The 22,728-nt window shown below is 44.2% G+C and overlaps 2 protein-coding genes across 2 annotated transcripts; one reads left to right on the top strand and one right to left on the bottom strand.

Moving 5' to 3' along the window:
* Window positions 1–2,910: 2,910 nt before the first annotated feature.
* PNRC1 (proline rich nuclear receptor coactivator 1) lies at window positions 2,911–5,071 on the bottom strand. The gene is made up of 2 exons (XM_054394549.1): window positions 4,649–5,071; window positions 2,911–4,020 (listed from the first exon to the last, which is right to left on the bottom strand). Exons 1-2 carry the CDS (start codon window positions 5,069–5,071, stop codon window positions 3,580–3,582), a joined length of 864 nt encoding a protein of 287 aa, XP_054250524.1. The 3' UTR covers window positions 2,911–3,579.
* Window positions 5,070–7,497, top strand: BORCS6 (BLOC-1 related complex subunit 6). Its single transcript, XM_054394538.1, is given in 2 exon segments — window positions 5,070–5,249; window positions 5,251–7,497. Coding segments are annotated over 2 exon segments (1,239 nt in total). The 3' UTR covers window positions 6,310–7,497.
* Window positions 7,498–22,728: the final 15,231 nt, after the last annotated feature.

The following is a 22,728-nucleotide window of genomic DNA, read 5'->3' as shown; positions in this document are numbered from 1 at the left end:
AGGGAACTGGGATAAGTATCTGTCAAAGTGAAGGAAACCTTGAAAGTACAAATCCCTGTAAGCTAATACTGTGGGAAGACAAAGGAAAAAATGTGGGAAAGTGACAAAATAAGTGCAGAACATGGTCCAAAGAGATGATGTCCTCATTTTTCAGGCCACCCTGCTGAAGGCCTAGTTTTATAACCCAGTCCACGGGCCAGGAAGGGACTTGACCCAAAGATCGTAAGATGGAGACATGAAAGCCAGATCACAACAGGACCAGCAATACTGACAGAGAACTAAGCTAAGCAGGTTTTTTTTCCTGCACTGTTTGGAAAGACTGGATGAACAGTGTCACCTTACCCTGAAAATCTTTACAGTCCAACAAATTATGGAAAGTTTTAAATTTTCAAGACTTGACAAATTTTATACAATAGCCTTGATAGAATTGGCTGAGGAGCTGAGAACTATCAGCACCGTCATCCCCAAGGATGTGTCAGCAAAACACGGTAGAAACTGAGGAATGTTATGTCAGTAAATTTTGTGTAGGTTCAGAACTAGCATTCAGGCTAGGCAATTTAATGTCAGCTCTAGGAGCAAGGAGGAAAAGAGGCTGATGATAATAACACAGGCAATAATCAGGGAGAAAAAGGGTATATTAATTCATGCCAATGTGCATAGCTGACAGAAACTAGCTCTTGTCAAGCTAGTTATCAAGATTCAAGTCTGTCACAAGTTCAGCTGACAAAACTAACCACTGCCTAAAGCTGTGGTGAACTACAATAGGTGCTTTCCTTTCTGCTTGATGACATTCAGGCAAAAGGGGCAAAAAAGAAAAAAAGGCTCAACCACAGATCAACAGAGCTTAAGCCTAACAGAGTAGGACTCACCGTCTGTCTGTCATCCTTAGTGAGATTGTGCTTGAATTTTTCTTTGCCCTAATATTGTTTATTAATTTTTTAATTACTGGTTTTGTTAATTTTCAAAGACAAGCTAGGATGCACTGAATTATGGATTTAGCTTAGGCAGCAAACTGGGCTGCTGAAACATGCTTTTGAGCATGTACCTTTATCAAGTAACACAGGTCCTTTTTCGGCAAGACCATGAACATGGGTCTTTCAGGTAGACCAAAAATTTTGTATGAACTATTTAGTTTAAAACATAAAAATAGTCTAATAGCATTATAAGAATAATTTAAAAATGTTAAGTATGTAATTACATTCCATAAATAAAGCAAAGAAATTCTCCCCCAGGTTTTGGCTAGTGACATTTCAGGGCTATGTTAACTAACACTGTCAATTCGCACACAGGGAACAAAGTGGTTTGCTGTCTCAGAATCACAGAATCTCAGAATTATTGAGGCTGGAATAGACCTCTGAGATCATCAAGTCCAGCCTATGACCTAACACCACCACATGTAACTAAGTGCCACATCCAGTCTTTCTTTAAACACCTCCAGGGACAGCAACTCCACCACCTCCCAGGGCAGTCCATTTCAGTGTCTGATTACCCTTTCTGTGGGGAAGTGCTTCCTAACATCCAACCTAAACCTCCCCTGGTACAGCTTCATACCATGCCTTCTTATCACAAGTTGCCTGGGAGAACAGCCAGACCCCCACCTTACTATAGCTTCCCTCCAGGTAGTTGTAGAGCGTGATAAGGTCCCCCCTGAATCTCTTCTCCAGGCTAAACAACCCCAGCTCCCTCAATCTCTCCTCATCAGGCTTTCCCTCCAGTCCCAGACTGGTAGTCTCACTGCTCTCCTCTGGTCCTGCTCCAGCACCTCACTATCTTTCCTGAACTGAATGGCCCAGAACTGCAGACGGTACTTGAGGTGAGGCCTCAGCAGTGCCAAGTACAGGGGCAGAATTCCATCCCTTGCTACTGGCCACACTATTCCTGATACAAGCCAAGATGCCATTGGCCTTCCGTGCCAGCTGGGCACACTGCTGGCTCACGTTCAGTTGGTGTCAACCAGCACTGCCAGGTCCCTCTCCACCAGGCTGCTCTCCAGCCACTCATCCCCCAGTCTGTAGCACTGCATGGGGTTATTGTGGCCAAAGCGTAGGACCCTGCACTTGGCTTTGTTACATCACATACCATTGGCCTCAGCCCATCAACCCAACCTGTCCAGGTCTCTCTGAAGTGTCTTCCTACCTTCCAGCAGAAGCAGCAATGCAAGTGGCATGAGCTTAGCTGATGCTGCTCACACCCAATCTCTAAAAATGCTATTCACACTAAGCAGCCACCTCAGCTGGGACCCTGATGCTAACATACTCTTCCTATCCCTCTATTTTTAGTATGATAGTGTTCAGAGACCTTTTCTTTTTTTCCCCAGTGGATCTAAAAACTCATTTTTCAGTCTTATGTAATATTTCACCTATTTCTTGCTTTATTGATCTTAAATATCAGATTAGTAAAATAACTGCAAATCTGTGTTATCTTCTCAGCATGCCTGACTAATCTACAGTCTAAATCCTCAAGAACTTTAGAGCAGAAGAGTTATAATTTCCAGCAGAGTTATCAAGCAAGAGAAGAATCTGGTGAAAAGTTAAGTTTAATTTGCCCCATTCATACCTTTCTGTTGTTTCTACTTTTCACCCTGTGCTAGTTTAATAACCACTCGCTACAAAAATCTCTAAGAAGCACTGCAGCATGACTTTGAATATGCAACTGCCCAATTTTCTTGAAATCTAAATTTTCAACAAATAAAGAATAAGGAACTTAAAATGATCTGTCACAAAGGAAACATCTTAAAGCACAAGGAATTCTTAGTGGGCTATTGAATCTCTTAATTATTTGCACAGTTAAAGGCTGAAAACACAATATTCCTACTGATGCACTAGAAGGCAATCAAGTAATTTTTAAGTCCACAAACTTGAATTAACAGACACACACACAAAAGAAAAACAGACACATGATTAAGGGGAGGCCAAATTGTTTATTTAATTTTTTAGTGACCAATTGGATTGTTGGCAGAAAGCTCTGCTCTTTTTTTTAATTTTTTTTTTTGAGAAATCAGCAGTGCTCCAAATTGATGGGTTGGAATTTTACTCAAATTCCAGATAATTTAAAAAGTAAACAGATGAACAGGAATTCCAGATACTGTTTCCAGAGCAGAGAGCAAAACTTCACATTTGTATGAAAATTCCATGTTTGTATTTTACTGGGACACAGAATGTAAAAACTATTGTCAGTAGTGCATGAATAAAACATTCACATTTCATCTGGAACCATGAAATCAGAAAGCTGTACTCTCCTTCCAAAATTTTCATTACCTTGTGCAAATCAAGTCAAGTCTTCATGTGTCAAGCACACACTTAAAATTGTCCATGGGTTATATACAAGACATCTACCATTCAGGCAGTGCAAAATACATCCTTTCATAACAAAACTAAAATGTACCTCTCAAAGTATGAACAAGAATATACACATAATACATGATGTACACTATTTACACAACCATAAAAAATATAATACAAGGATTTTTAAATGTGATCTTAAGACTTGACAAGTCTTTTGCAATTTTATTGCAACAAGGCATGTTTTCAGTTTCCTGGATGGAGCTTGCTTTGCCAATTACTCAAGAGCTCTTGGAAACTATGCTTGAACTTTTAGGAGAGTTTTCAAATGGACTGCCATTAACTCCCTGTTTTGGTCAGAGGGTTCAGCTGTGCCACCCACCCAGTGGCTGGGAGGCTTTGGAAGGACACTAGGAGATGGTGGATCACTGAATTTTGCCCCAGCATAATTTTCTTTTTGGCTCACTTCGGTTAGGGTGATAGGTTTCTTGGACTTGGCATTTCTGAAGTTCTCTGTGTTTTTAAGCGGCTTTTTCTCCTGTTTCTGAATTATTTCTGGCGGTACAGAATCTTGCCAAAAGTTCTCTATCTTTTTTGCAGAGGTGATCTTTGTCAGCGGCATGTTACATTTACTCTTCTGCCTGTTAATCTTTGGTTGTTCACACAGATGTAAACTGTGAACAGGCTGGCTGTACGGGACGGCAGCCTTCTCAGACTTTCCAATCTTGCTCTTTAAGAACTGTAAGATAAGAATTCGCGTCAACACACGACCTCGCCTTCCAGAGGTGTCCCCGGCAGCCCACGGGTACAACACGGCCATGGGGGCGCCGGGTAGCCGGACTGGGTGTTCCCGCATTGCCCCGGCGCTGGGCTGCCAAAGCACAGCACCGCGGAGCGCACTTCTACGCCCAGGGCTCGCTCGGCCGCCGCACGCGGGGCTGCAACGGCCGGCCGCGCCGCGAGCCACGGGCCCGCCCGCGCACACCGCCTCCCCGGCCGCCATGGGGCGCTGCGCTCTGCGCACGTCTCGCCTGCGCGCTCAGGGGCAGCTGGCGCGCGGCCACCAGGCTAAATCCGGCTGTTGCTGGGCGCACCAGCGAGCGCCGATTGGTGGCGCCGAGCAGCCAATCATGGCCCTCGGTACCCCTCTCTTCCACCCTGCTCCAGCCCCGCGCGAGCCGGCGTAACGGAAACTCTACAGCCGCCCTTCCCCCGCCCGTCCACACGCACACAGGGGGCGAGCAGGGGGGGAGGGGGGCGTTTCGCCCGCTGTCCGCCTCCCGCTCCAGCGAGCTGGGGAGGGGTCCCAGAGTGCGGGGGAAAACTGGAAGAAAGAACGTGAGCAAAGTAGTAGAGCCCCGTTTTACCTCCTTCCTGAGGGGTTTGCTGGGCGCGAGTCTCGACGGGGCGGGCGGCTCCTCCGGGGCGACCATTCCCGTGCCGGGGGCAGCTGAAGCTGTTGACGTAGGGTGAGCGCGAAGCTCACCTGTCCCGTGCGTTCCCAGTGGGGTCCTTCTCCCCAGGCCGGTGCGATGCTGTTGATACTGTTGGTAGCGGCTGGGCAGGAGCCCCGCAGGGCTGGGCCGGATCTTTCCCTTCCTCCGACGGACCTTTTTCAGCGTGGGCCTTGCGCTGCCCCCCGGGCCCGCCAGGCAGCAGCTAGACTGGTTCTCACAGTTGCTGTCCCCTCGCCTGAGGCGCTGGAAAAGAGTAGTGGGCAGGCGCTTGGGGTCTTCGGTGCCTGCCGAAATCCGAGCTAGGAAGGGCGGCGGCGCCGTGGTGGTGACCATGGTGGGATGTGGGTACCCAGAACTGTACCGGGAAGAGGGGTCGAGCCTAGGTGGGGAATGTACGGGTCGGGTTGCTGGGGGGTTGTCTGCCCAGGCTTTGTGGGCTGAGATGGTGGTGCAATGGGATCCGCTGCTAGGAGAACATGGCGGGGGAGTGAAAGGACCAGCTAGCAGCGCTCCGTTGTTGTTACCCGAGCCGGGCACACCCCCTTCCTCTCCCACGCCAATCGCCATGCGAGGATGGCGTGAGTGGCACGCCTCTCTACCAGCAACCGCCAATCCCGGTGGAACGGCGACCACCCTGGCCACGCCTTGGCCAATCGGAGGCGAAACAAACATTTGGGGCCACGCCTGCTTCCGCAGGCCACCCAATCAAAGCAGATGCAAACAGTGGCTACGCCCCAGTCTCCGAGTCACGGGCCTACAGTGCGAGGCGAACGGGCGGTTTTCCTTGCCAAAGAAGGCGCCCAATCGGGAGACACATAGGCAGCCATGGTCACGCCCCCGCGCACAAGGCAGCCAATCGAGCGGGACGTAAACAGGCAGCGGCGCGCCCCCTGGTGGGCGGTGGCATGCCGGTGGGCAGGCACGCGTCGCCTGTCATGGAGGAGCCGGCGCTGCGGCCCGCGGCGGCCGCCGGTTTCCCAGCCGCGGAGGAGGAGGGACCTGGTAGTGAGCCTGAGGGGCGGAGGCGGGACGAGCGGAGCCTGGAGGCGCTGAGCCTGGCCGCCGGCGGCGGGGCAGCGGCGGGGCGGCAGCTGTTGGAGGGGCGGCGGGCGACGCTGGCGAGCGCCCTGGAACTGGAGGGAACGGTGCTGCGCGAGGGGCGCCTGACTCAGTTCGTAGCCAACAACCTGGAGCGGCGGATCCGGCTGAGCGGTGCCCCACGGGGCGAGGCGGCCGCGGGAGGCGGTAGCTCCATCCCCGCCATCGATCCCGGGGCGCTGCAGGACGTGGTGGCCCTGGCCGGGCAGGTGGCGGCGCAAGTGGACGAGCTGCTGCGGAACGTGCACTGCGGCCTGCAGGCCCTGACGGCGCTCAGCGTCGGCTGCATCCAGACCTACCGCGATGGGGTGGAGAGTCTGGGCGAGGCGGCCGACCTCAGCATCCGCGCTATGTACGCGCTGGTGGCGCGCTGCGAGGAGCTGGACCGTGCCATGCAGCCCGTGCCCGCCTTGGCCAAGCGCATCCGTGACATGAAGGGTACCCTGGAGCGGCTGGAGGGGCTCTGCAAGTAGGGCTGCCCCGGCGGAGGTCACTGCCCCGCTGCCGTTTTCGCTGTCACCAGGATGCCGAGCAAGGAGTCGCCCGCCGAGGCTAGAAGAAACAGGGCCTCGCCGTCGCCCTTGCTGTACCAGCAGCGCTCCCGCTACGCCTTCGCCGAGCTCTGGAGGGCAGCTTGGCCGCCCCACCCTGCCAGGCTTCCCACCGGGGCTGCTGCTGCCCTGCCTCTCCAGTAGACCTGTCAGCGGGCGCGCACACGGCGTCGTGTTTAGCAGCCCACCTACACATCCTTCCTCTCTGTGCCCCTCTATCTGACTAGCCGACATTTGTGGCCAGTTCGCTGTTACTAATTTGGAGGAATTTTTTTCAACAGATGAAAGCGAAGGTCCCAGTTGAACTCGCGGGGTAAATGGCAGACGGTGCTTTTTAGCTTCAGCTCCATTAAAGAAGTTGGTTTCCACATGCCTTATGCTTTCTATTTATTGAGGGCTAGGAAGAAGTAACCAAACTTAAGTAAAAGCAGCTGTTGATTTGTTTTGTTTTTAAACAAATTTGAAATTGTTGTGGATAATTGCTTGATGCTTACAGGCATACATGTTTATTCGTAGTTGACTTGGTGCCTGACAAGTAATTCTCACTTCTGCCATTCTAGCCAGTAAACACACAGAACACTGCTGTCTCTTACAGGACACAGTTTTATGAGAAGAGGGAATTATATATAACAGAGACACTTGCTTTCTGACAGCAGTATAAAATCCATGGTACAGAATTGAGGTTCAGATAAGAGTAAATCTATATACAAAGTTCTAAATAAAAGCCTTCAGATAAAGGATGCTTTGCCTCTTAATCTCTACAATTTTCACATACAAAGTTTAAAAGGCATCACTCTGAAATGTTCCTGGGATTTTGTTGTGGTTTTCTTTTCAGTTGGGAAAATAATCTTAATTAGATAGGGAACATGAACGTGTGATGATATTACTTGGATGTATGACTGCCATAAAATGAGTTCCTTGAGAGAATTTATTTGTATAACTTGAAGCTTCTGTATATGCCTCATTATGCAGAGGTGATTTTGCTTTATTAAAGTATTTCCTCAGGGGCCTGAGAGTAGCTGAATACTGACTATGGTTCCTATGTGACTAGCCTCTCAAACGATGCTTGTGACCCATTTAGGTCACAAGTGCCCTTGTAACAAGATGTCAGCAGAGAAATTATCACTGTGATCTTTCTTACGTGTAATGGTGCTTTATGTATGTGCAACCAGTGACCAATGGTTCCTAAAAACCATGAGACAAAAGTAGCCAAGAATAAAACAAGTCCTGTAACTTAAAATTGAAAAGCAGATAGTTTATGATGGGTGCAGCTGCTAGACCACCACCATCTCATTGAAAAAGTGAGGGGCAGATACTGTGGTAAGCTGTGCTTCTGCACGTAGACAATACTGAATTGTAACACAAATTCAGCTTTATGCCACCCAGTTTGCACAATACCATTCTCTGGCCTGTTTTGGCCTTCTCAACACTGCTATGTCTTTTCCCCATCCCAGGGATGTATTTCGTATGTGGCCTTCCAGCCCTAGCAATGGGAGAAGTCCAGAAGTCGGCTGTGCCAAGGCTGTGCTCTTTGTGGTCACAGCTCTTGTGGTATTTTCTGGGAGACAGCTGTGTCTCTGGAAAGGAAGAAGAGGACTAATAGAGGTTGGCAGAGGGAAAAAGAACTTATCTGCCCTGCCCAGTAAAGATTTCTGAACACCACAGCAGCAGCTGGGGTGTTATTCTTGGGAAGGTTTGAGCTTGTCTGTCGTGGAGGTGCAGCAGTTCTGCCAAGTATGTTTTGTGTATGTCAAGAGCGAAACCAAAATTTGATCTAGCCTAACTTGTGAGCATTGTTGAAATGTAGAGGGAAGACCTGTGAACTTATTTGTGTAGCCACACATGCAGCTGAGCTATATTCATACAGGCTAAAGTGAAGCCTTCAGCGCACACATGTCTCAGGGCAATATTGGTTTTCGATAGATTTTTGTTTGCAGTCGCCTCCATTTGGTGCTGATTCCCTGACGAAATTGTCAAGTCGGTAGAACAAAATCATTACTTTTTTGTTTTTAATTGTTAGTGATTAGTTGTTGCTGAAGTGTTTCACTTCTTAATTATTGCTTTTCTTATTTGGTAAAATAATTTGAAAGTTGATTTAAACTCTACTGCATCTGCACAGAGATCCATTAATGCGATTGCAGAGCCAGTTTCAGTCTAGGTCCTTGGGCAGTAATTTCTGACTGATGTCATTCATGTGATGGAAAAAGGGATGACTAGTGAATTACAAGCACAAAGGAAGCAGTAATTAAACTGTTTGGGTCTGGTTTTTAATGTCAGTCTGAAAGCTTCATCTTGTTCATCTTGGCTTTGTTGAGCTTTGTGAAGTGGCTCCTATTCCCAGATGTCTGCCTTGTGCATTTGGAATCTCTAGGGCAGGCACAGCCATAACAATTCAAGCCTATTCTGTGCTGCCACAGTCGATATTGATATGGTATCACATAGCTGCTAGGGTTTCCAGCCTCCCCTGTCCATACTGGCCTCTGTCTGCATCAGAGCATCCCTGGTGCTAGCCCTGCACTTAATGTCCCATGTGAACTGCTTGTGAGCTACATGCAGCTGAGTAACAGCTGGTGAACTTGGTGCTTCTGCAGCGAAAGACTTTTGCACTACCTTTTTGATCTGAGTCCAAGCTTTCTTGTGCATATTCTCTGTTAATTCTGGCACTTTTCAACTTTCGGATATTGAGCATGAAAGCTTTCTGGTTCTTTCAGCCTTCTATCTAAGTGAGCAGAGTAAAACCATGTTGGGGTTTGCCAAGACCTTCCACTGGGTTTGCATATGCCAGACACTGAATGTCCAAATTTATGGTGGTACTTACTCCAATGAGTAAGGTCTTGACTGAGTTATGGGTATGAGGAACAGCATGAATTCAAACCAAGAGCGTACCTCTTAGCATTGATGACAGAACTACTTTGAAAGTGTTTCAGATAGTGTGGCTGTACTACCAGAAGACAAAGTACTTAATTTTAAAGCTTCAAAATTATCATCAGCTTTCCAGAGGAGTTAGTAGATCAGCTCCAGTAGTGAACTGTATTGGCTGAAAAGTCCTTAAGATAGAGATCTTTCGCAGCAGGTGTCATCTAACGTAACCCAGGTCAGATACCATGCTGCCTCATTCTGATGAATACCTGTGAAAAAAACATAAAAATGCTTTTATTGTTAGGAAGTTGCTTTAAGGAAAGGCCATTGCTATAAAAACGAGTCCTGTTTTAGTACAATTTTGGGGAATATTGTCTCTTTTGGCCCCACCATAGCCCCATCTGGGAAATGTACTCTAAGTCCTCTGACTATGCATGTAAGAGCACCCATCAAAGAGTGAGACTGATGATATTTCTCCTTTAGAAAGCTTAATGCAGTTATTGCATCAGATGCAGGAACTGAAACTCATCTGGGTTTCACATTTGCTGCTCCAGGGAAGCTGGGGAAAACTTTTGTCATTACTCTCTGCTGTTCAGAGCTCAGAAAGTAGAGATGTGGTCAATGAGCTTGGGTCCTAAGCTTCCACCTCAGAAGTCAAGATTCTCCTGCCCCTTGTTACAACAGCATTATAGTGCTCTTATAGTGTAGTAGGAGAAATGATAATCAATTTCAAACCTTCCTGCAGTTCTGATTCTCTCCTACTATTCGTACACGTTAGAAGTAATGCAACACCCAAACCAAAACAACCCCCACCCATAACTCTCTCCCTGCAAAGACTGCTGATTGATCCTCTTCCCAAATCTGAGAGGATGTGAAAAGGTGGCAGTTTCATAAATAATAGTTACTGGCTGTTAAGGATAATGTACTTGAGGTGGTGCTCTCAGTAGTGTTGAATCCCGATGAGACTTAAGAGAACCTAAGCTGTAAGAAAATAAAATGCTAAATTTTAATTGAAATGTTGATAGGGTTGGAGGTGGGGCTGTCCACACAACACCTGCAGAACTGGCATCTGTTTGCTGGCAGGGTTGGACTGTCATGTACGCTGGCCAGCATGCAGCAGCGTTCAGTAACTGGGAAAGAAGACAAGCAGAGTTAAATCCATGTTGATTATGTTCCTAGATTACAGCTAGAAAGTGCTGTCACTGTAATTGGTTCCAGAATTTGAGTGAATATTGCTGTGATTAATCACTGTGAAGTACCTTTATTGAAAGCTGATTTATTTCAGAGAAGGGTAATAATTTATGTCAATGTTTTTATTTTCATGAATGCTAGTTAGAGAGGGAGGAAGCCTTGAATTTTGCACAACACTGTAGTTCTTGTCTCAGTGTGACCAGCCATGTTTTCCCCTTGTTTTCTTTATAGATATGCTGGAAAAGTTCCCAGCCTTGAACTTGCTTGTAAGACAAAGAGCCATGCCCAGTGAGTTGTGAGGAAGAGCTTTGTTAAGGACTGTTTCCTTGGCTGGAAGGATGCGTGAGTGAAGAGGAAAAACATTGCACAGACTTGCCAGACAATCATTTCTAATTTTACAGGTCTATAATAATCCTGGGTATCTGGTTTGCCACTGGGATCATTTGACCACTCTTACTAGCAGTAAATCCACAGAATTCCAAGTTGAATTCTTAGTTTTTTAATAAATGAGCTTTCTTTTTAAAGGCCAATAGCAGCAGTAACATTTGACAGCCATTTTCACTCTAGTCAGATTTTTCTTGTCTGAACTCCTTTAAAGTCAAAGTATCATTTGACTTTGTTCCTCTTTCTGTTTTCACTGCTTATGCAATTTGTTTACTCAGTAGATTTTTTTTTTTTTTCTTCCCAGACTGGGACTTTCCAGTGACGTGCCCTCAGCTGGAAAGAGAGGGAAATCTCTCACTGCTGAGGAACATTGGGATTTTCCATTTCCCAAAATGCTTCCTGTGTGCCATTTATAATTGATGATACAGATCTAGTTTGGTTTTGTTTCTCTCTTTAAAGAATGAGATGAGCAATTTTCATTTCTCCTGCTCTGATGTCATCAGTTTCCTTGTGTCTGCTGAGAGCAATTGGAAAGCTAGGTCAGTGTCTGCCCACCCCCTGCCTTGTTCACCATGTTTCACAGTTACCAGTTGTACTGCATTTACCCCCTGGCAAAACCTTGTTCTGGACCCCATCAGTTCCCAGCATTATTTCATCCCTCTTATCTTCTGTCTTCAGTTGCATTACTTACTACATCAGTGTTGTTATCTACTACCAAGGCACCAGCCTTCTTATTTAGCTCATTTATGTCCTCTTTCAGCTGCCCTTGGTGTTTTTCATTTGTATTCTGCCTCAAATTGAAAATGTTTATCTGCAAGGCCTGGTTGCCCACCTGACCTAGTGGTCTTTTGATGTCACCCAGTCCTTTATTCTTTAAAATCTCAGTAAATTACCTTGTGTCTGCTTTCCTGTGACATGCTGCTGTCTTTCTGCAAAGCTCCTTGCATCCAGAATTCCCACTCTTGTTTTTTAAATTAACCCTTGGGATCAGGCAACTCAGAAACTATGTAACTAGTCAAATTTCTACTTCCTACTAAGCAGAAGGCATTGCAGAAAATTTGAATATCTGTAACAGAAGAGAGCTAGGTCTTACTATTTGGTACTGATTAGTAACAAGTCAACAAGTACAAATAAAACTCAACAAACTACTTGGTATAGTTACTGTATGTGCTGTGATGTATCTGGTAAGTGATGGAGCTGCTTACATAGGCTCCTGAGGATGGGGTTGTAGAATACCAACTGCCATGTAACTGGAGAGGTGATGCAATGTTTAGAAAATATGTGCAGGTCTCCAACCAAAGCAACCTATGTTGGTTTTCCCTGTAATCACAGAAAGGTTGAGTAAACGCTGGAGTAAGACTGCTGGTGAATGGAATTCTGTTCTCCCTCCCTGCCTTTTGACATACATAGGGCTCTCACTGAGGTTATTAAAAGCTGTTTATATTTGTGTGGAAGTTGCAAAACTTAATAGGATGGAGTTACATTTATTTCCTGCAACAAACCTTGGAAAGAAACTTGGAAACTGGTAAAGAAGGATGAGTTTGAATATTAGGAGTACAGCATATGCCAAACCAGATCCTCCCATTTGTTCACCAAGATTCACATATCCATACTGTAGTATGGCAAATAAATTCCTTTTCAACAAGATTATTCTTCCCTTATTTCCAGTGATGCATAGGCAAAGGACAAATACAAGTCATAACCAAAGGACTAATTCTACCTGTTTTAAAATGCCATTTTAAAACAGAAAATCATATTGAACTCTGCTGTGTTGAATAGCTGTAAAAAGCCAAGCTTAAAAGCTATTAAAATTCAAGTTTTAATAATAAGTTTTAATAATGGTCAACTAGGCAGTTAATAAGGATGTACAATCCTTTTTTTTTATGTGCAATTTTTGGTGTTTTTTTGTTTTGGTTTGTTTGTTTTTAATACCTATCAGCAGCAATTGCAAATCTTCAGTCCAACCAAATGCCAGGGTCTGTTTCTTGCACTTGAACTGAACCCTGAGTAAGTGAGGTAACTGATTTGGACATTCAGTAATGTAGGAGTCATGGAACACATTTCCCTTACGTGTTAATATAAACCAGAAACTTGTGCAACGTGTTGATGACTACTGCCATTTCCGCAGCACTGTCATTCAGCATTTACAGATGGGGAGTCACATGCACATAGCCTTTGTCCTCCATTATTTATGAGCTGTGCTTTCAGACAGGGATCACTAACTTCGGCCTGAGAAATAGTTCAGTTTCACTAACAGACAAAACAAAGTCTGGGACAAAAGTACATTTGTTTCTCTAGGAATGTGTGAGGTGAGACTTTGATGTAATTATCTTGCTGATGCCCATTTGCATGGGTTGAAGATAAGCAATCGACTGCTGGTTACACAACCTACCTTCAACAGCAGGACATTGCTGCTGCCTGCTATATAGCCTATTTTTAACATTATGTATTGCTTCTGTACAAGGCAGCTGGATGATGCAAACGCTGGAGGTATCTGTTACAATGCTTTATTCATTAGGATTTTTTTCATATCCCTTTTCAGTTCTTACTAGTTCCCTGGGGCATGCCCCAGCAAGCCCTTTTTCCCGTCACAGTGTCACAGAATGTCAGGGGCTGGAAGGGACCTCAAAAGATCATCTAGTCCAGCCCCCCTGCCAGAGCAGGATCACCCCTACCAGATCACACAGGAACGCATCCTGGCAGGTCTTGAAAATCTCCAGAGGGGGAGATTCCACAACCCCCCTGGGCAGCCTGTTCCTTCCGGTCAGTGGATTGTTTTCCTAGGTTGCACTGCTGTTTTAAACTACCTCTAGGAAAGTAAGTCAGCAAATAGAGGTTGTGCATATGTGCTGTTGGCACAGCCAGTGTGCTGGTAGGCTGAAATACTTGTACTTTGGAAACCTGTTCCATAGCAGACAGCGTTGAAAATGGATTCTCACTGCAGAAGAGCTTTTTTTGTGAGTCACTGCAGAAATGAAATGCCCCTCGGGCAGAAGAGGATCAGAGATCCCATGGGGAGATCTGCAAGCCTGGCTTGAGGTTGCTTCTTAAGAAGAAAGAATAAATAAGTCAGGTGATGGGTTGTCTGTAATGCTATCTATATGTAATGCTATATAGATTTCTGTGGGGCTGGCAAGTACTTGCTGCAGCTACTGTCTCTCCCCCTTTAATTTACCTCTTAGGTGATTAATACTGTCAAAACTTAAACCAATACACAGATTTATTTATCACGCTTTAGGATGCCATGGTTCACATAGAAGAAAATAATATTTGGCATTAAACAGATGACTAATGTAACTGAACTATCCTTCACAGCCCACATACCATAAAAGAGAGAAAGCTACTACCAATTTTTGTACATGTTGATTTTTGCCACTCAAAGCTTCTTCATGGTGGCAGCAGGTGTCAGAAGCAGCTGGAAAAGAACATAGCTAGACCAGGAAAAACAGTGGATATAGGCATAGATAGAAAGTGGTTATAGCTGACTGTGGTTGTCCAAGAACTATTCTAAGTTTAACTTTGTCTGAGTCTTTTCCACATTGGAAATCTCAAAAGATAGGGTAATAAAATTCCCACATGGTTTTTCTACTAAAGTACAAATAAGAGGTTTGTTTCAAGGTCCAGCTTAGCCATATCAGTTGTGTACTTCCATTACTTCACACTTTAAGCTAACCCAAATTTTCTTCAGATCTTTGGTGGATCACAAATCAAAGGGAAACTGTGGCCCTGTTTTGATAGTTGGTTGCTATGCTGGGCATGTGTAAGGCAGCCTGAGCAGCTCTTCTCCTGTCCCAGTCCTGCCCACTTGCTTCACTATCCACTGCATTTCCCTCTGAGTTTATCCATGGTTCTTACACAGCTACAAATTAACCCCTCCTGCTCTGGCAGGGGGGTTGAACCTGATGATCTCTTGAGGTCCCTTCCAACCTCTGATACACTGTGATACTGTGATAGTGCTAGGAACTGGCCCTTGGTGAGCCCAGCAAAGAGGAAGAGGAAAGCTTGCCTGCTTTTCGCTTGCATCAGTTCCCTGCTTTGTTTCATTGCACAGATAGTTGCTCAGCACAAGGGAGGGATCAGAATGGAGCAGAAAGGGTGTCTGAGCCTGCTGCTTGCAGCTGAGATAAGGAAAGTGCTCAGGGAGGGCTTGCAGCTGCTGTTACTGAAGTCATGTTGACCTGCAGCTTACAAAAAGTGTGTTGCTTGTTGTGGTAGTTGGGTTGCTCCCAGGAAAGAGGCCCATAGCTGGAAGCAGAGTTGCACTGGAAACAGGTCATTAAACAATGCCTTAGATTTTAATTTTATGCTGTTAGATATATAAAAACTCTTTTCTGCATGGCTGAAACTTCAGCTACCAAGTGGGTAAAGATTACCTAGCAACAGTTCTACCCATTTCAAAGCTGGTACAAACTGCAGTGCAGAGAAGAATAGAAAATAATGAAGTGGGTTGTGTTTTAGGACAAAATGCCTTTTTTTTTTTTTTTTTCATTCTATCTGTTCCTTCTGTGGCAATCAAACTTTGCATTTAAGCTACAAACAATCAAAACAAGCTTCCCATTTTAAACCAGCATACCCTTGTGTATAAGCAGCATTGTGTTCATGCAGTTAATACTCATTTGAGACTCTCTATATCATGGCTCAATAATTTACATTGAATAAATCACTTCAGTTCTATTCATGGCTCTCTGCTGTTGTGTACCAATGTTTGCTGGCACATTTTTCTAATTCTGCATGTTAAAATACATGTAAATGTAGGGCCTTAGTCACAGTTCACTGAGACCAATAAAAGCCTTTCACTGAAGTTTAGAAAGCTTAGGATGTGTCACAGTGTGGCTCTCCATCCAATTATAGAAAAAATCCAAAACATCCAATTATAGAAAAAATAGAATACTAAACTCATTTAAACTGATCTGTCTCCCAGTACATGGAAAGATAATGTGAAGTTTTTTCTCCCCAGAAGGGATTTTTGAAAATCAGTTTCTGTAGAGCAGAGGTAGATACAGTAATTCACAGAGTGACTCTTCTGAAGAAGTGTGAACATTTTCCAGGAACCCTTTCAGTGCATAGAGGTCATTAGCCAATCCCCAAACTTCAAACTATTCAGAGATCTAGGAAATTCATTTCAAGCAAGCGCTTCCAACTCCAGATGCAGAGTGATTTGTAACATGACTGAGCTCCATGTCCCCTCTGTGGAGCACACAGACAAGCATGTGATGCATTTTGCACTTCACGCCAGAGGAGCTGGCCACATGTGTGCAGCTACCCATGGACACAAAGGCCAGCAATTAATTACTGTTAATAGAAGATAGGGCAACAGCACACAAGAGGCCCTTTCAGTACCAGTGCCCCTAAGTCAAGCCTGAGAGAAGCAGAGAATTCAGCTGGAAAGGACCTCGAAGATCATCCAGTCCAACCATCAACCCAACTCCACCATGGCCACCAAAACATGGCCCCAAGTGCCATGACCACACAGTTCTTGAACACCTCCAGGGATGGGGACTCCACCACCTCCCTGGGCAGTGCAGTCTGTGCCAATCCCTGACTGTTCTTGCACCAAACAAATCTTTCCTCATCTCCAATCTAACCCTTCCCTGGTGCAATTTGAGGCCATTTCCTTTCCTCCTATCATTTGTTACAAGGGAGAAAAGACCAACCCCCACCTTACTGCAGCCTCCTCTCAGCCTCCTTTCTATCTCCTTCCCTTTCTCAGGGACCACAACCTTTCTGAGCAACTGCCTGAAAGTCTGTGTGGACAGGGACAGTTTCATACCTTGTGTGACAAGGTTTTAGTAGTGGGGGTGCTACAGGGGTGGCTTCTCTGAGAAGCTGCTAAAGTTTCCTCTGTGTCCAATGGAGCCAATGTCAGCAGGCTTCAAGATGGACCTTTTGTGGGCCAAGGCCAAGCTCATCAACAGTGGTAGTGCCTCTGTAGTAACATTTAAAGAGGTGAGGGGGAAGGCAACTTCATCTGGAGAGAGAAGTGAGAATGTGTGAGAGAAAACTCTGTAGATACAAAGGTCAGGGAAGAAGGATGGGAAGGAGGTACTCCTAGCACGAGAGCAGAGATTCTCTTGTAGCCCATGGTGAAGACCATGGTGAGGCAGGCTGTCCCCCAGCAGCCCGTGGAGCCCCTTCTCTAAGGAATGCTTGGAAGACGTGAATTTACAACCTATACAGTGCCATTGTCTAAAATTACATTTGCCAACACATTCTTAAGGTTGTCTGGATCTGCAGATGTATGTTAGGATATTCCTTTTGCTCTCTACGTCCTTTTGAGTGAGGCCTCTCCGGGAAAGAGTTGCATGTGTTCTTGTAAAGCTTGTTCCAGGATGCATACTGACAGAAAGCAAAACTAGCCTCACAAGAGCAATGTTTGAGCATTTGACTTTATATATATGTATGCATTCATCTACTTTACCATAACTTAATTTGTATAAAATATAAACATTTAAAAGCTTGAGTGGTTGCCAGGCTGATCATTGTTGCTTTACTCTGTGTTCCTATCCTTTGCCTTTGGTCAGTTTGCTGGGGTACCTTCAGGGCTGCAAACACCTCAAGAGAGAAGCTGTGGTCTTCATCTCCATTTGTACAGGATTTTACACAAGTCTGTAGGTATTTTCTCAGGTAATGTATTACAGTTCATAAATATATTATTCTTCACAGGCTTACTATTTACATATATTCATAATACACATATCTATAGGCACAAGTTTATGATGCAGAAGGTCTGAGAGAGTGCCTATAAGCAATAATCTTTGCATGACTCAGGAGAAAATTATTTCTGCCAGTACAGCAACCCAGAACTTGATCATCATATACACAGGTTTGTAGACTGAAACACTGACCCTCTCTTGGCTATTTCAGGCTGTAGAGGACTGATAACTACTCTAGCATAGCTACTGTAATCTGCCTCTTGTACTACACAGGACCTCAGTTAGTTTTAACTGCAGCCTCCTTTCAGGTCAAGATTTTCACTAGGGTGTCCATATTCAGGCAGAAGAGAAACCAGAAAGTGTAGCAACAGAACATTGCTTTTCTTTGTGGAATCCAGTCGTTCCCCAGCCCAGCTCCAAAGACTATGACTCATGCTTTCCACTTTATAAATTAGACAGAGTTTCTCATATATTAGGTCATACTTCTCCCTGCTGCTAGTCATCTTTCATTGCAGAATTTTTGTTGGTTGATTACTTCACCCATACTCAAAGCACACTACTACCATATGATCTCACTTGATGCAGTATACCATATAGTCTTTAATAAAATGTTACATCTGGGCATTTTTCACAATGTAGATTTCCCTTGATAATCATCCTTCACAGCTGATGTGAGTGAGGCCTCAGCTCAGACCATAAGAACTCTACGAAGACCAGTCTTCCAGAACTCCTGGAAGACTACTTCCAGGAATGACAGGCATCTTGCTTATAAGCTTGTTGTCCAGCTGCTTATCTCTTATATCAGGCACATGATCATTTCAGCTGCAGAGGAGCAACAGCAAGACATCTTGTTTTTCAGGCCTGTAAGCCAGTGCTTGAAGTCACAGCTGTCATACTTCTTCAAGAACACCAATCCCCTGGACAGACAGACAGCTTCTTCCCTCTGCACACACATCTTTCCAATTCCTTCCCAGATAGATCTGCTCAGTCAGCCACCTGCTGAGAAAATCCCCTGCTTAGTAAATCACCTGTCATGTCTGCATGTCAGAGCTGACCATTAATGTCCCCTGATGTGAGATTTGCACATCATGGTTATGGCACATGCAGGTTTGGTGGTGTAGTACAATAGGTTATGGAGACCACCCCAAGCACAATACACAATTCAGGGACATGGATTTAAAGCAGCTCCATCCTGATCTCACTGTGTGCTCTGCCTAGACAGAGATTTACTCTACAGACTGAATGAATGCTGTAATACCTTAGAGGCTTGAGCTGAAAATATATTCCCAGAATAAAACCCTGAAGAAAAAGTTAAGATTTAAATAAAGACTTGAAAGCAAACTGCTTATAGTGCACCCATTATTCTGTTAGTGTTATTACTCTTACAGAAAGAAGGGTGTAGCCTATATTCTGCTAAAGATCTGAGTTGGCTTTTGTTGGAAATTTTATGAAGAACTGTATCATAATCTCACACTAGGGAATTACTCCAGGAGTTGATTTTGCTTATTTATGCTGTTTCCTGTTTACTCTGAACATGAAAAATAACTGTACTTATATAATTTTAAGTCTGTGAGGTCGTGGTGCCCCCTAATGTCTTGATGACTAAAGACTGGCAATTTTGTTACTCAAAGCTCTCTGTAGGAAGAACACTGTAAAGGACATTTTATTACCATAAATATACTGCAGCACCCAAAACTTTCTTTCAACATCCTTTTTTTTTTTTTTTTATTGCATACACATAAGGAACAAAATAACTTTAAGTCTTATTTTCATTTTCAAGCCAGGGAATATAATTTGTCTCAGAAGTTAGGTTCTTAATTTTGACACCAAACAGATAGGCATGAATTTGAAAATGTTTAAGTCCTAGCACTTTCTTTTGATCTTTAAAAAAGTCAGTGCACACTCAGCATTTTTAAGTGTAGAAGCCTACACATGTATTAGAGAACCTGACCATAACATTAACTTTGTAGTGTTGTTCTTTTTTTCCTTTGGATGCTATTAGAATTTAAGTAGTACTGGCATAAAATACAACTACAGTACCAAATAAGTTAAAAGATTTATTCAGATTTATACAGTACTCACCCCTCCCCACAAAAGCTTCATGCATGCTGAAAGTAAAGCAGTCATAAAGGAACACTGAACTAGTCACCCATTTTGTTGTAAGTCATTTTGCCATGAACATTAAAAACAATTAACTGAATCAGTAAATAAAACCCAAACCCCATATTTTGTTACATTCCACTTATAGCTTAAAAGTTTAGGGCATCAAGTTTCTTTCTGAGTAAACACCTACGTCATGAATTAGAAAAAGAATACTGAGTGAATCATGTTTGCTCACAGTTAGCTTCTTTCACAATCTATCTTAAATAAACCTGCTGCAGTCTCAGTTTAGAAACTGTTTAATCTTTGGTAAGGAAATGTATTTATTAGATCAAGTCAGAAATGTCTGTTTCATAGAACATCCTGAGGGATGTTTTTCATTTGACATTCACTAATACTTTATGAACACAGAGAAAATAATGTTATATTGAAACAGAACAGTAATAGGGTTGTTGACCTACATTAGTATAGAAGGCAACACCATGTGTTCTTCTTTCTGGCAAAACACCTGATTTATCCACTTAGCACTGAGTAAGTAACTTGAATCATCTAGCTACTTACAAGATTAATATATGACATTAAAAATACAAGATTTTTCAGCAGCAGCATTTCAGGTGAATGTTCAGTTTGTGCTTAAGAGAAAGAGTTGAAGTGTGCATGCGGGTGTTGGGGTGTATGTGGGGTTTTATGTTTTTCAGTGAGAACACAAATTCAACTCTCTGCTGCCTGAAACAATGTGGCTGAGCAGTAACCAAAGGAGTGTACACGCCCATGGCACAGGGGATGAACCACATCCTGGGAAAATGACTTCTCGATCAGTGTCTGTGCTGCCAGGAAAAGGATTTAAAATAGTGAGCAAAGACCTGAGTTGAGCATACAGGCATCTGAATCACAGAATCACTCCGGTTGGAAAAGACCTTCAGGATCACTGAGTCCAACCAATAACCCTACTCTACAAGGTTCACCCCTAAACCATATCCCCAAGCACTGCATCCAAATGACCTATAAACACATCCAGGCTTGGTGATTCAACCACCTCCCTGGGCAGCATATTCCAATGCCTGACCACTCTTTCCCTGAAAAAATGTTTCCTAATGTCCAGTCTAAACCTACCCAGTTGCAGCTTGAGGCCATTCCCTCTTGTTCTATCACTAATGACCTGTGAGAAGAGTCCAGCACCAGCATCTCCACCAGGTCCTTTCAAGTAGTTGTAGAGAGCAATGAGGTCTTCCCTCAGCCTCCTCTTTTCCAAACTAACCATCCCCAGCTCCTTCAGTCACTTCTCATAAGATTTATTTTCCAGGCCCTTCCCAGCTTCCTTGCCCTCCTCTGCACTGGCTCCAGCACCTCCACATCTCTCTCACATTGAGGTGCCCCAAATTGGACACATTACTCGAGGTGTGGCCTCACCAGAGCTGAGTACAAGGGGACAATCACCTCCCTACTCCTGCTGGCAAATGTCTCTAGACACAAGATATACAGAAAAGAGGGAATGTTACATCATCTCAGTTAAAACACTTGCAGCTGTTTTCTCAAGGCAATCCTTGAGAAACAAGGAATCCTTTGTAACAAACCGCTCTGGCCACGTACGTGTTACTTGTTCAAACACAGCCATGCCAGCGTGTGGGAGTCACAGGAAAGCTCAAGGAACTCGGTGCCCTCTGCTGGCATATCAGGAAAAGGTCATCTTAACTATTAATGCCACGTCTGTCCACCAAGACTGTTTGGTATCACACGCAAGTATCATCCCATGCCTGCATGAATTGTTTCAAAGTGTCTAACATGGGAAAGTCCTATGTAAAGTACATATGCACAACATGTAACATCAGCTGTAAATAACCAAGGTCTCCAGACCTGGACACCTCACCTACGCAGCACTAGAGCAAGAGTAAAGAGAGTCACTTGAAATCTGTGTTTATATCTGTGAGAGGCAATGCAGCAACATGTTCTCAAACCCTGCTGGAAAATACTGGTCTTCTCCCTAAGGAATACACTGAACAATGACGACAGCCACGGGATTATTCCTTGCTTTATATTCCCTGTCTTATATTTTGCCTCTTAATGTCATGTTTATAGTATATTTACTCTTAAAATCTAGATGAAAACCACAATTCCCGTATCATCAACTGATCAATACAACATCACTCATTTTACTCAACAGCAGCTGTGACATTTTGGTTAAATTAAAAAAAAAAAACAACCAACCAAAACTAAAAAAAGGACCAAAAAGGTACCTGATAGGGAGCAAGGTGGTATTTGGCAAACAGATCCGAGTCACAAGTCAGAACTAAGCCCTCCAAGTGTAGTGAAGGTGCTCTGCTGAATGGCTACTCATGTTCTGCTGGTTTGCCAGGGGGGGAATTTCTCAACTCTATTCAGCCAGTGCCAGAGCCACCAAAAGGCTGAACTACAGCTGATGCCTGGCTAATCTCATTTTGGCTGTATGCTTCATTTTAAGTCTTACATTTCCTTCAAGTATTTTGTCATGTGCATTGCTAAATAAAACCAGATGTATGTATCCTCCCGGTTTAACTATACATCTTTGCACAGCGTATTTCTCTGCAGCTGGGGTTTTAAAAGCATACCAGAATCCTGAAGTGAGAGGACAAGAACAGAGACTACAGCTCATTCATGTACATTTTGGTACTGTTCTTCACCCCTGCAAATGGTTTCGTTTCTAATTTTGCCATACTGCTGACGTTGCTCCTCATTTACTGAAATCAGAAACCAAGCATCTTGCAGTTGCTTTTTCTTCCTGCTCCTCCTGAACACCCCCTGCATGCAAGTTTCACTTTCTTTTCTGGCTGGTCTTTGGCTCCACATAGTGGTGTTCGACTGTTGCTTCTTTGTTCTGCAAAGGCAGATCAGCAGTGCCTTATTTTAAACATCAGAGTTATGTTTTAATGGAAGTGCATTTAACAGTTAGGGAAAATAACAGCCTTTCACTGTAGCAAGGCTTAATTTGAAGCTAGAATGAGAAGTTTATTATCTGATGACAAAAGCTTTAGAAGACAAAATTCAGAAAACTTCTAAGGCAGTATGAGAACCTAATGACTCAGATATGCAAACTACTTAACTGACTACCTCAGTTACTAGAAGAGGCTATTCTAGGGAAGAAACTATGGCTAATAAAATCTAGAGGGATAGCATGCAG

The sequence above is a fragment of the Indicator indicator genome, chromosome 2, assembly GCF_027791375.1.
Source record: "Indicator indicator isolate 239-I01 chromosome 2, UM_Iind_1.1, whole genome shotgun sequence".
NCBI lineage: Eukaryota > Metazoa > Chordata > Aves > Piciformes > Indicatoridae > Indicator > Indicator indicator.
The sequence above is the reverse complement of the archived record's forward strand: the minus strand, read 5'-3'. Positions and strand labels throughout refer to the sequence as shown.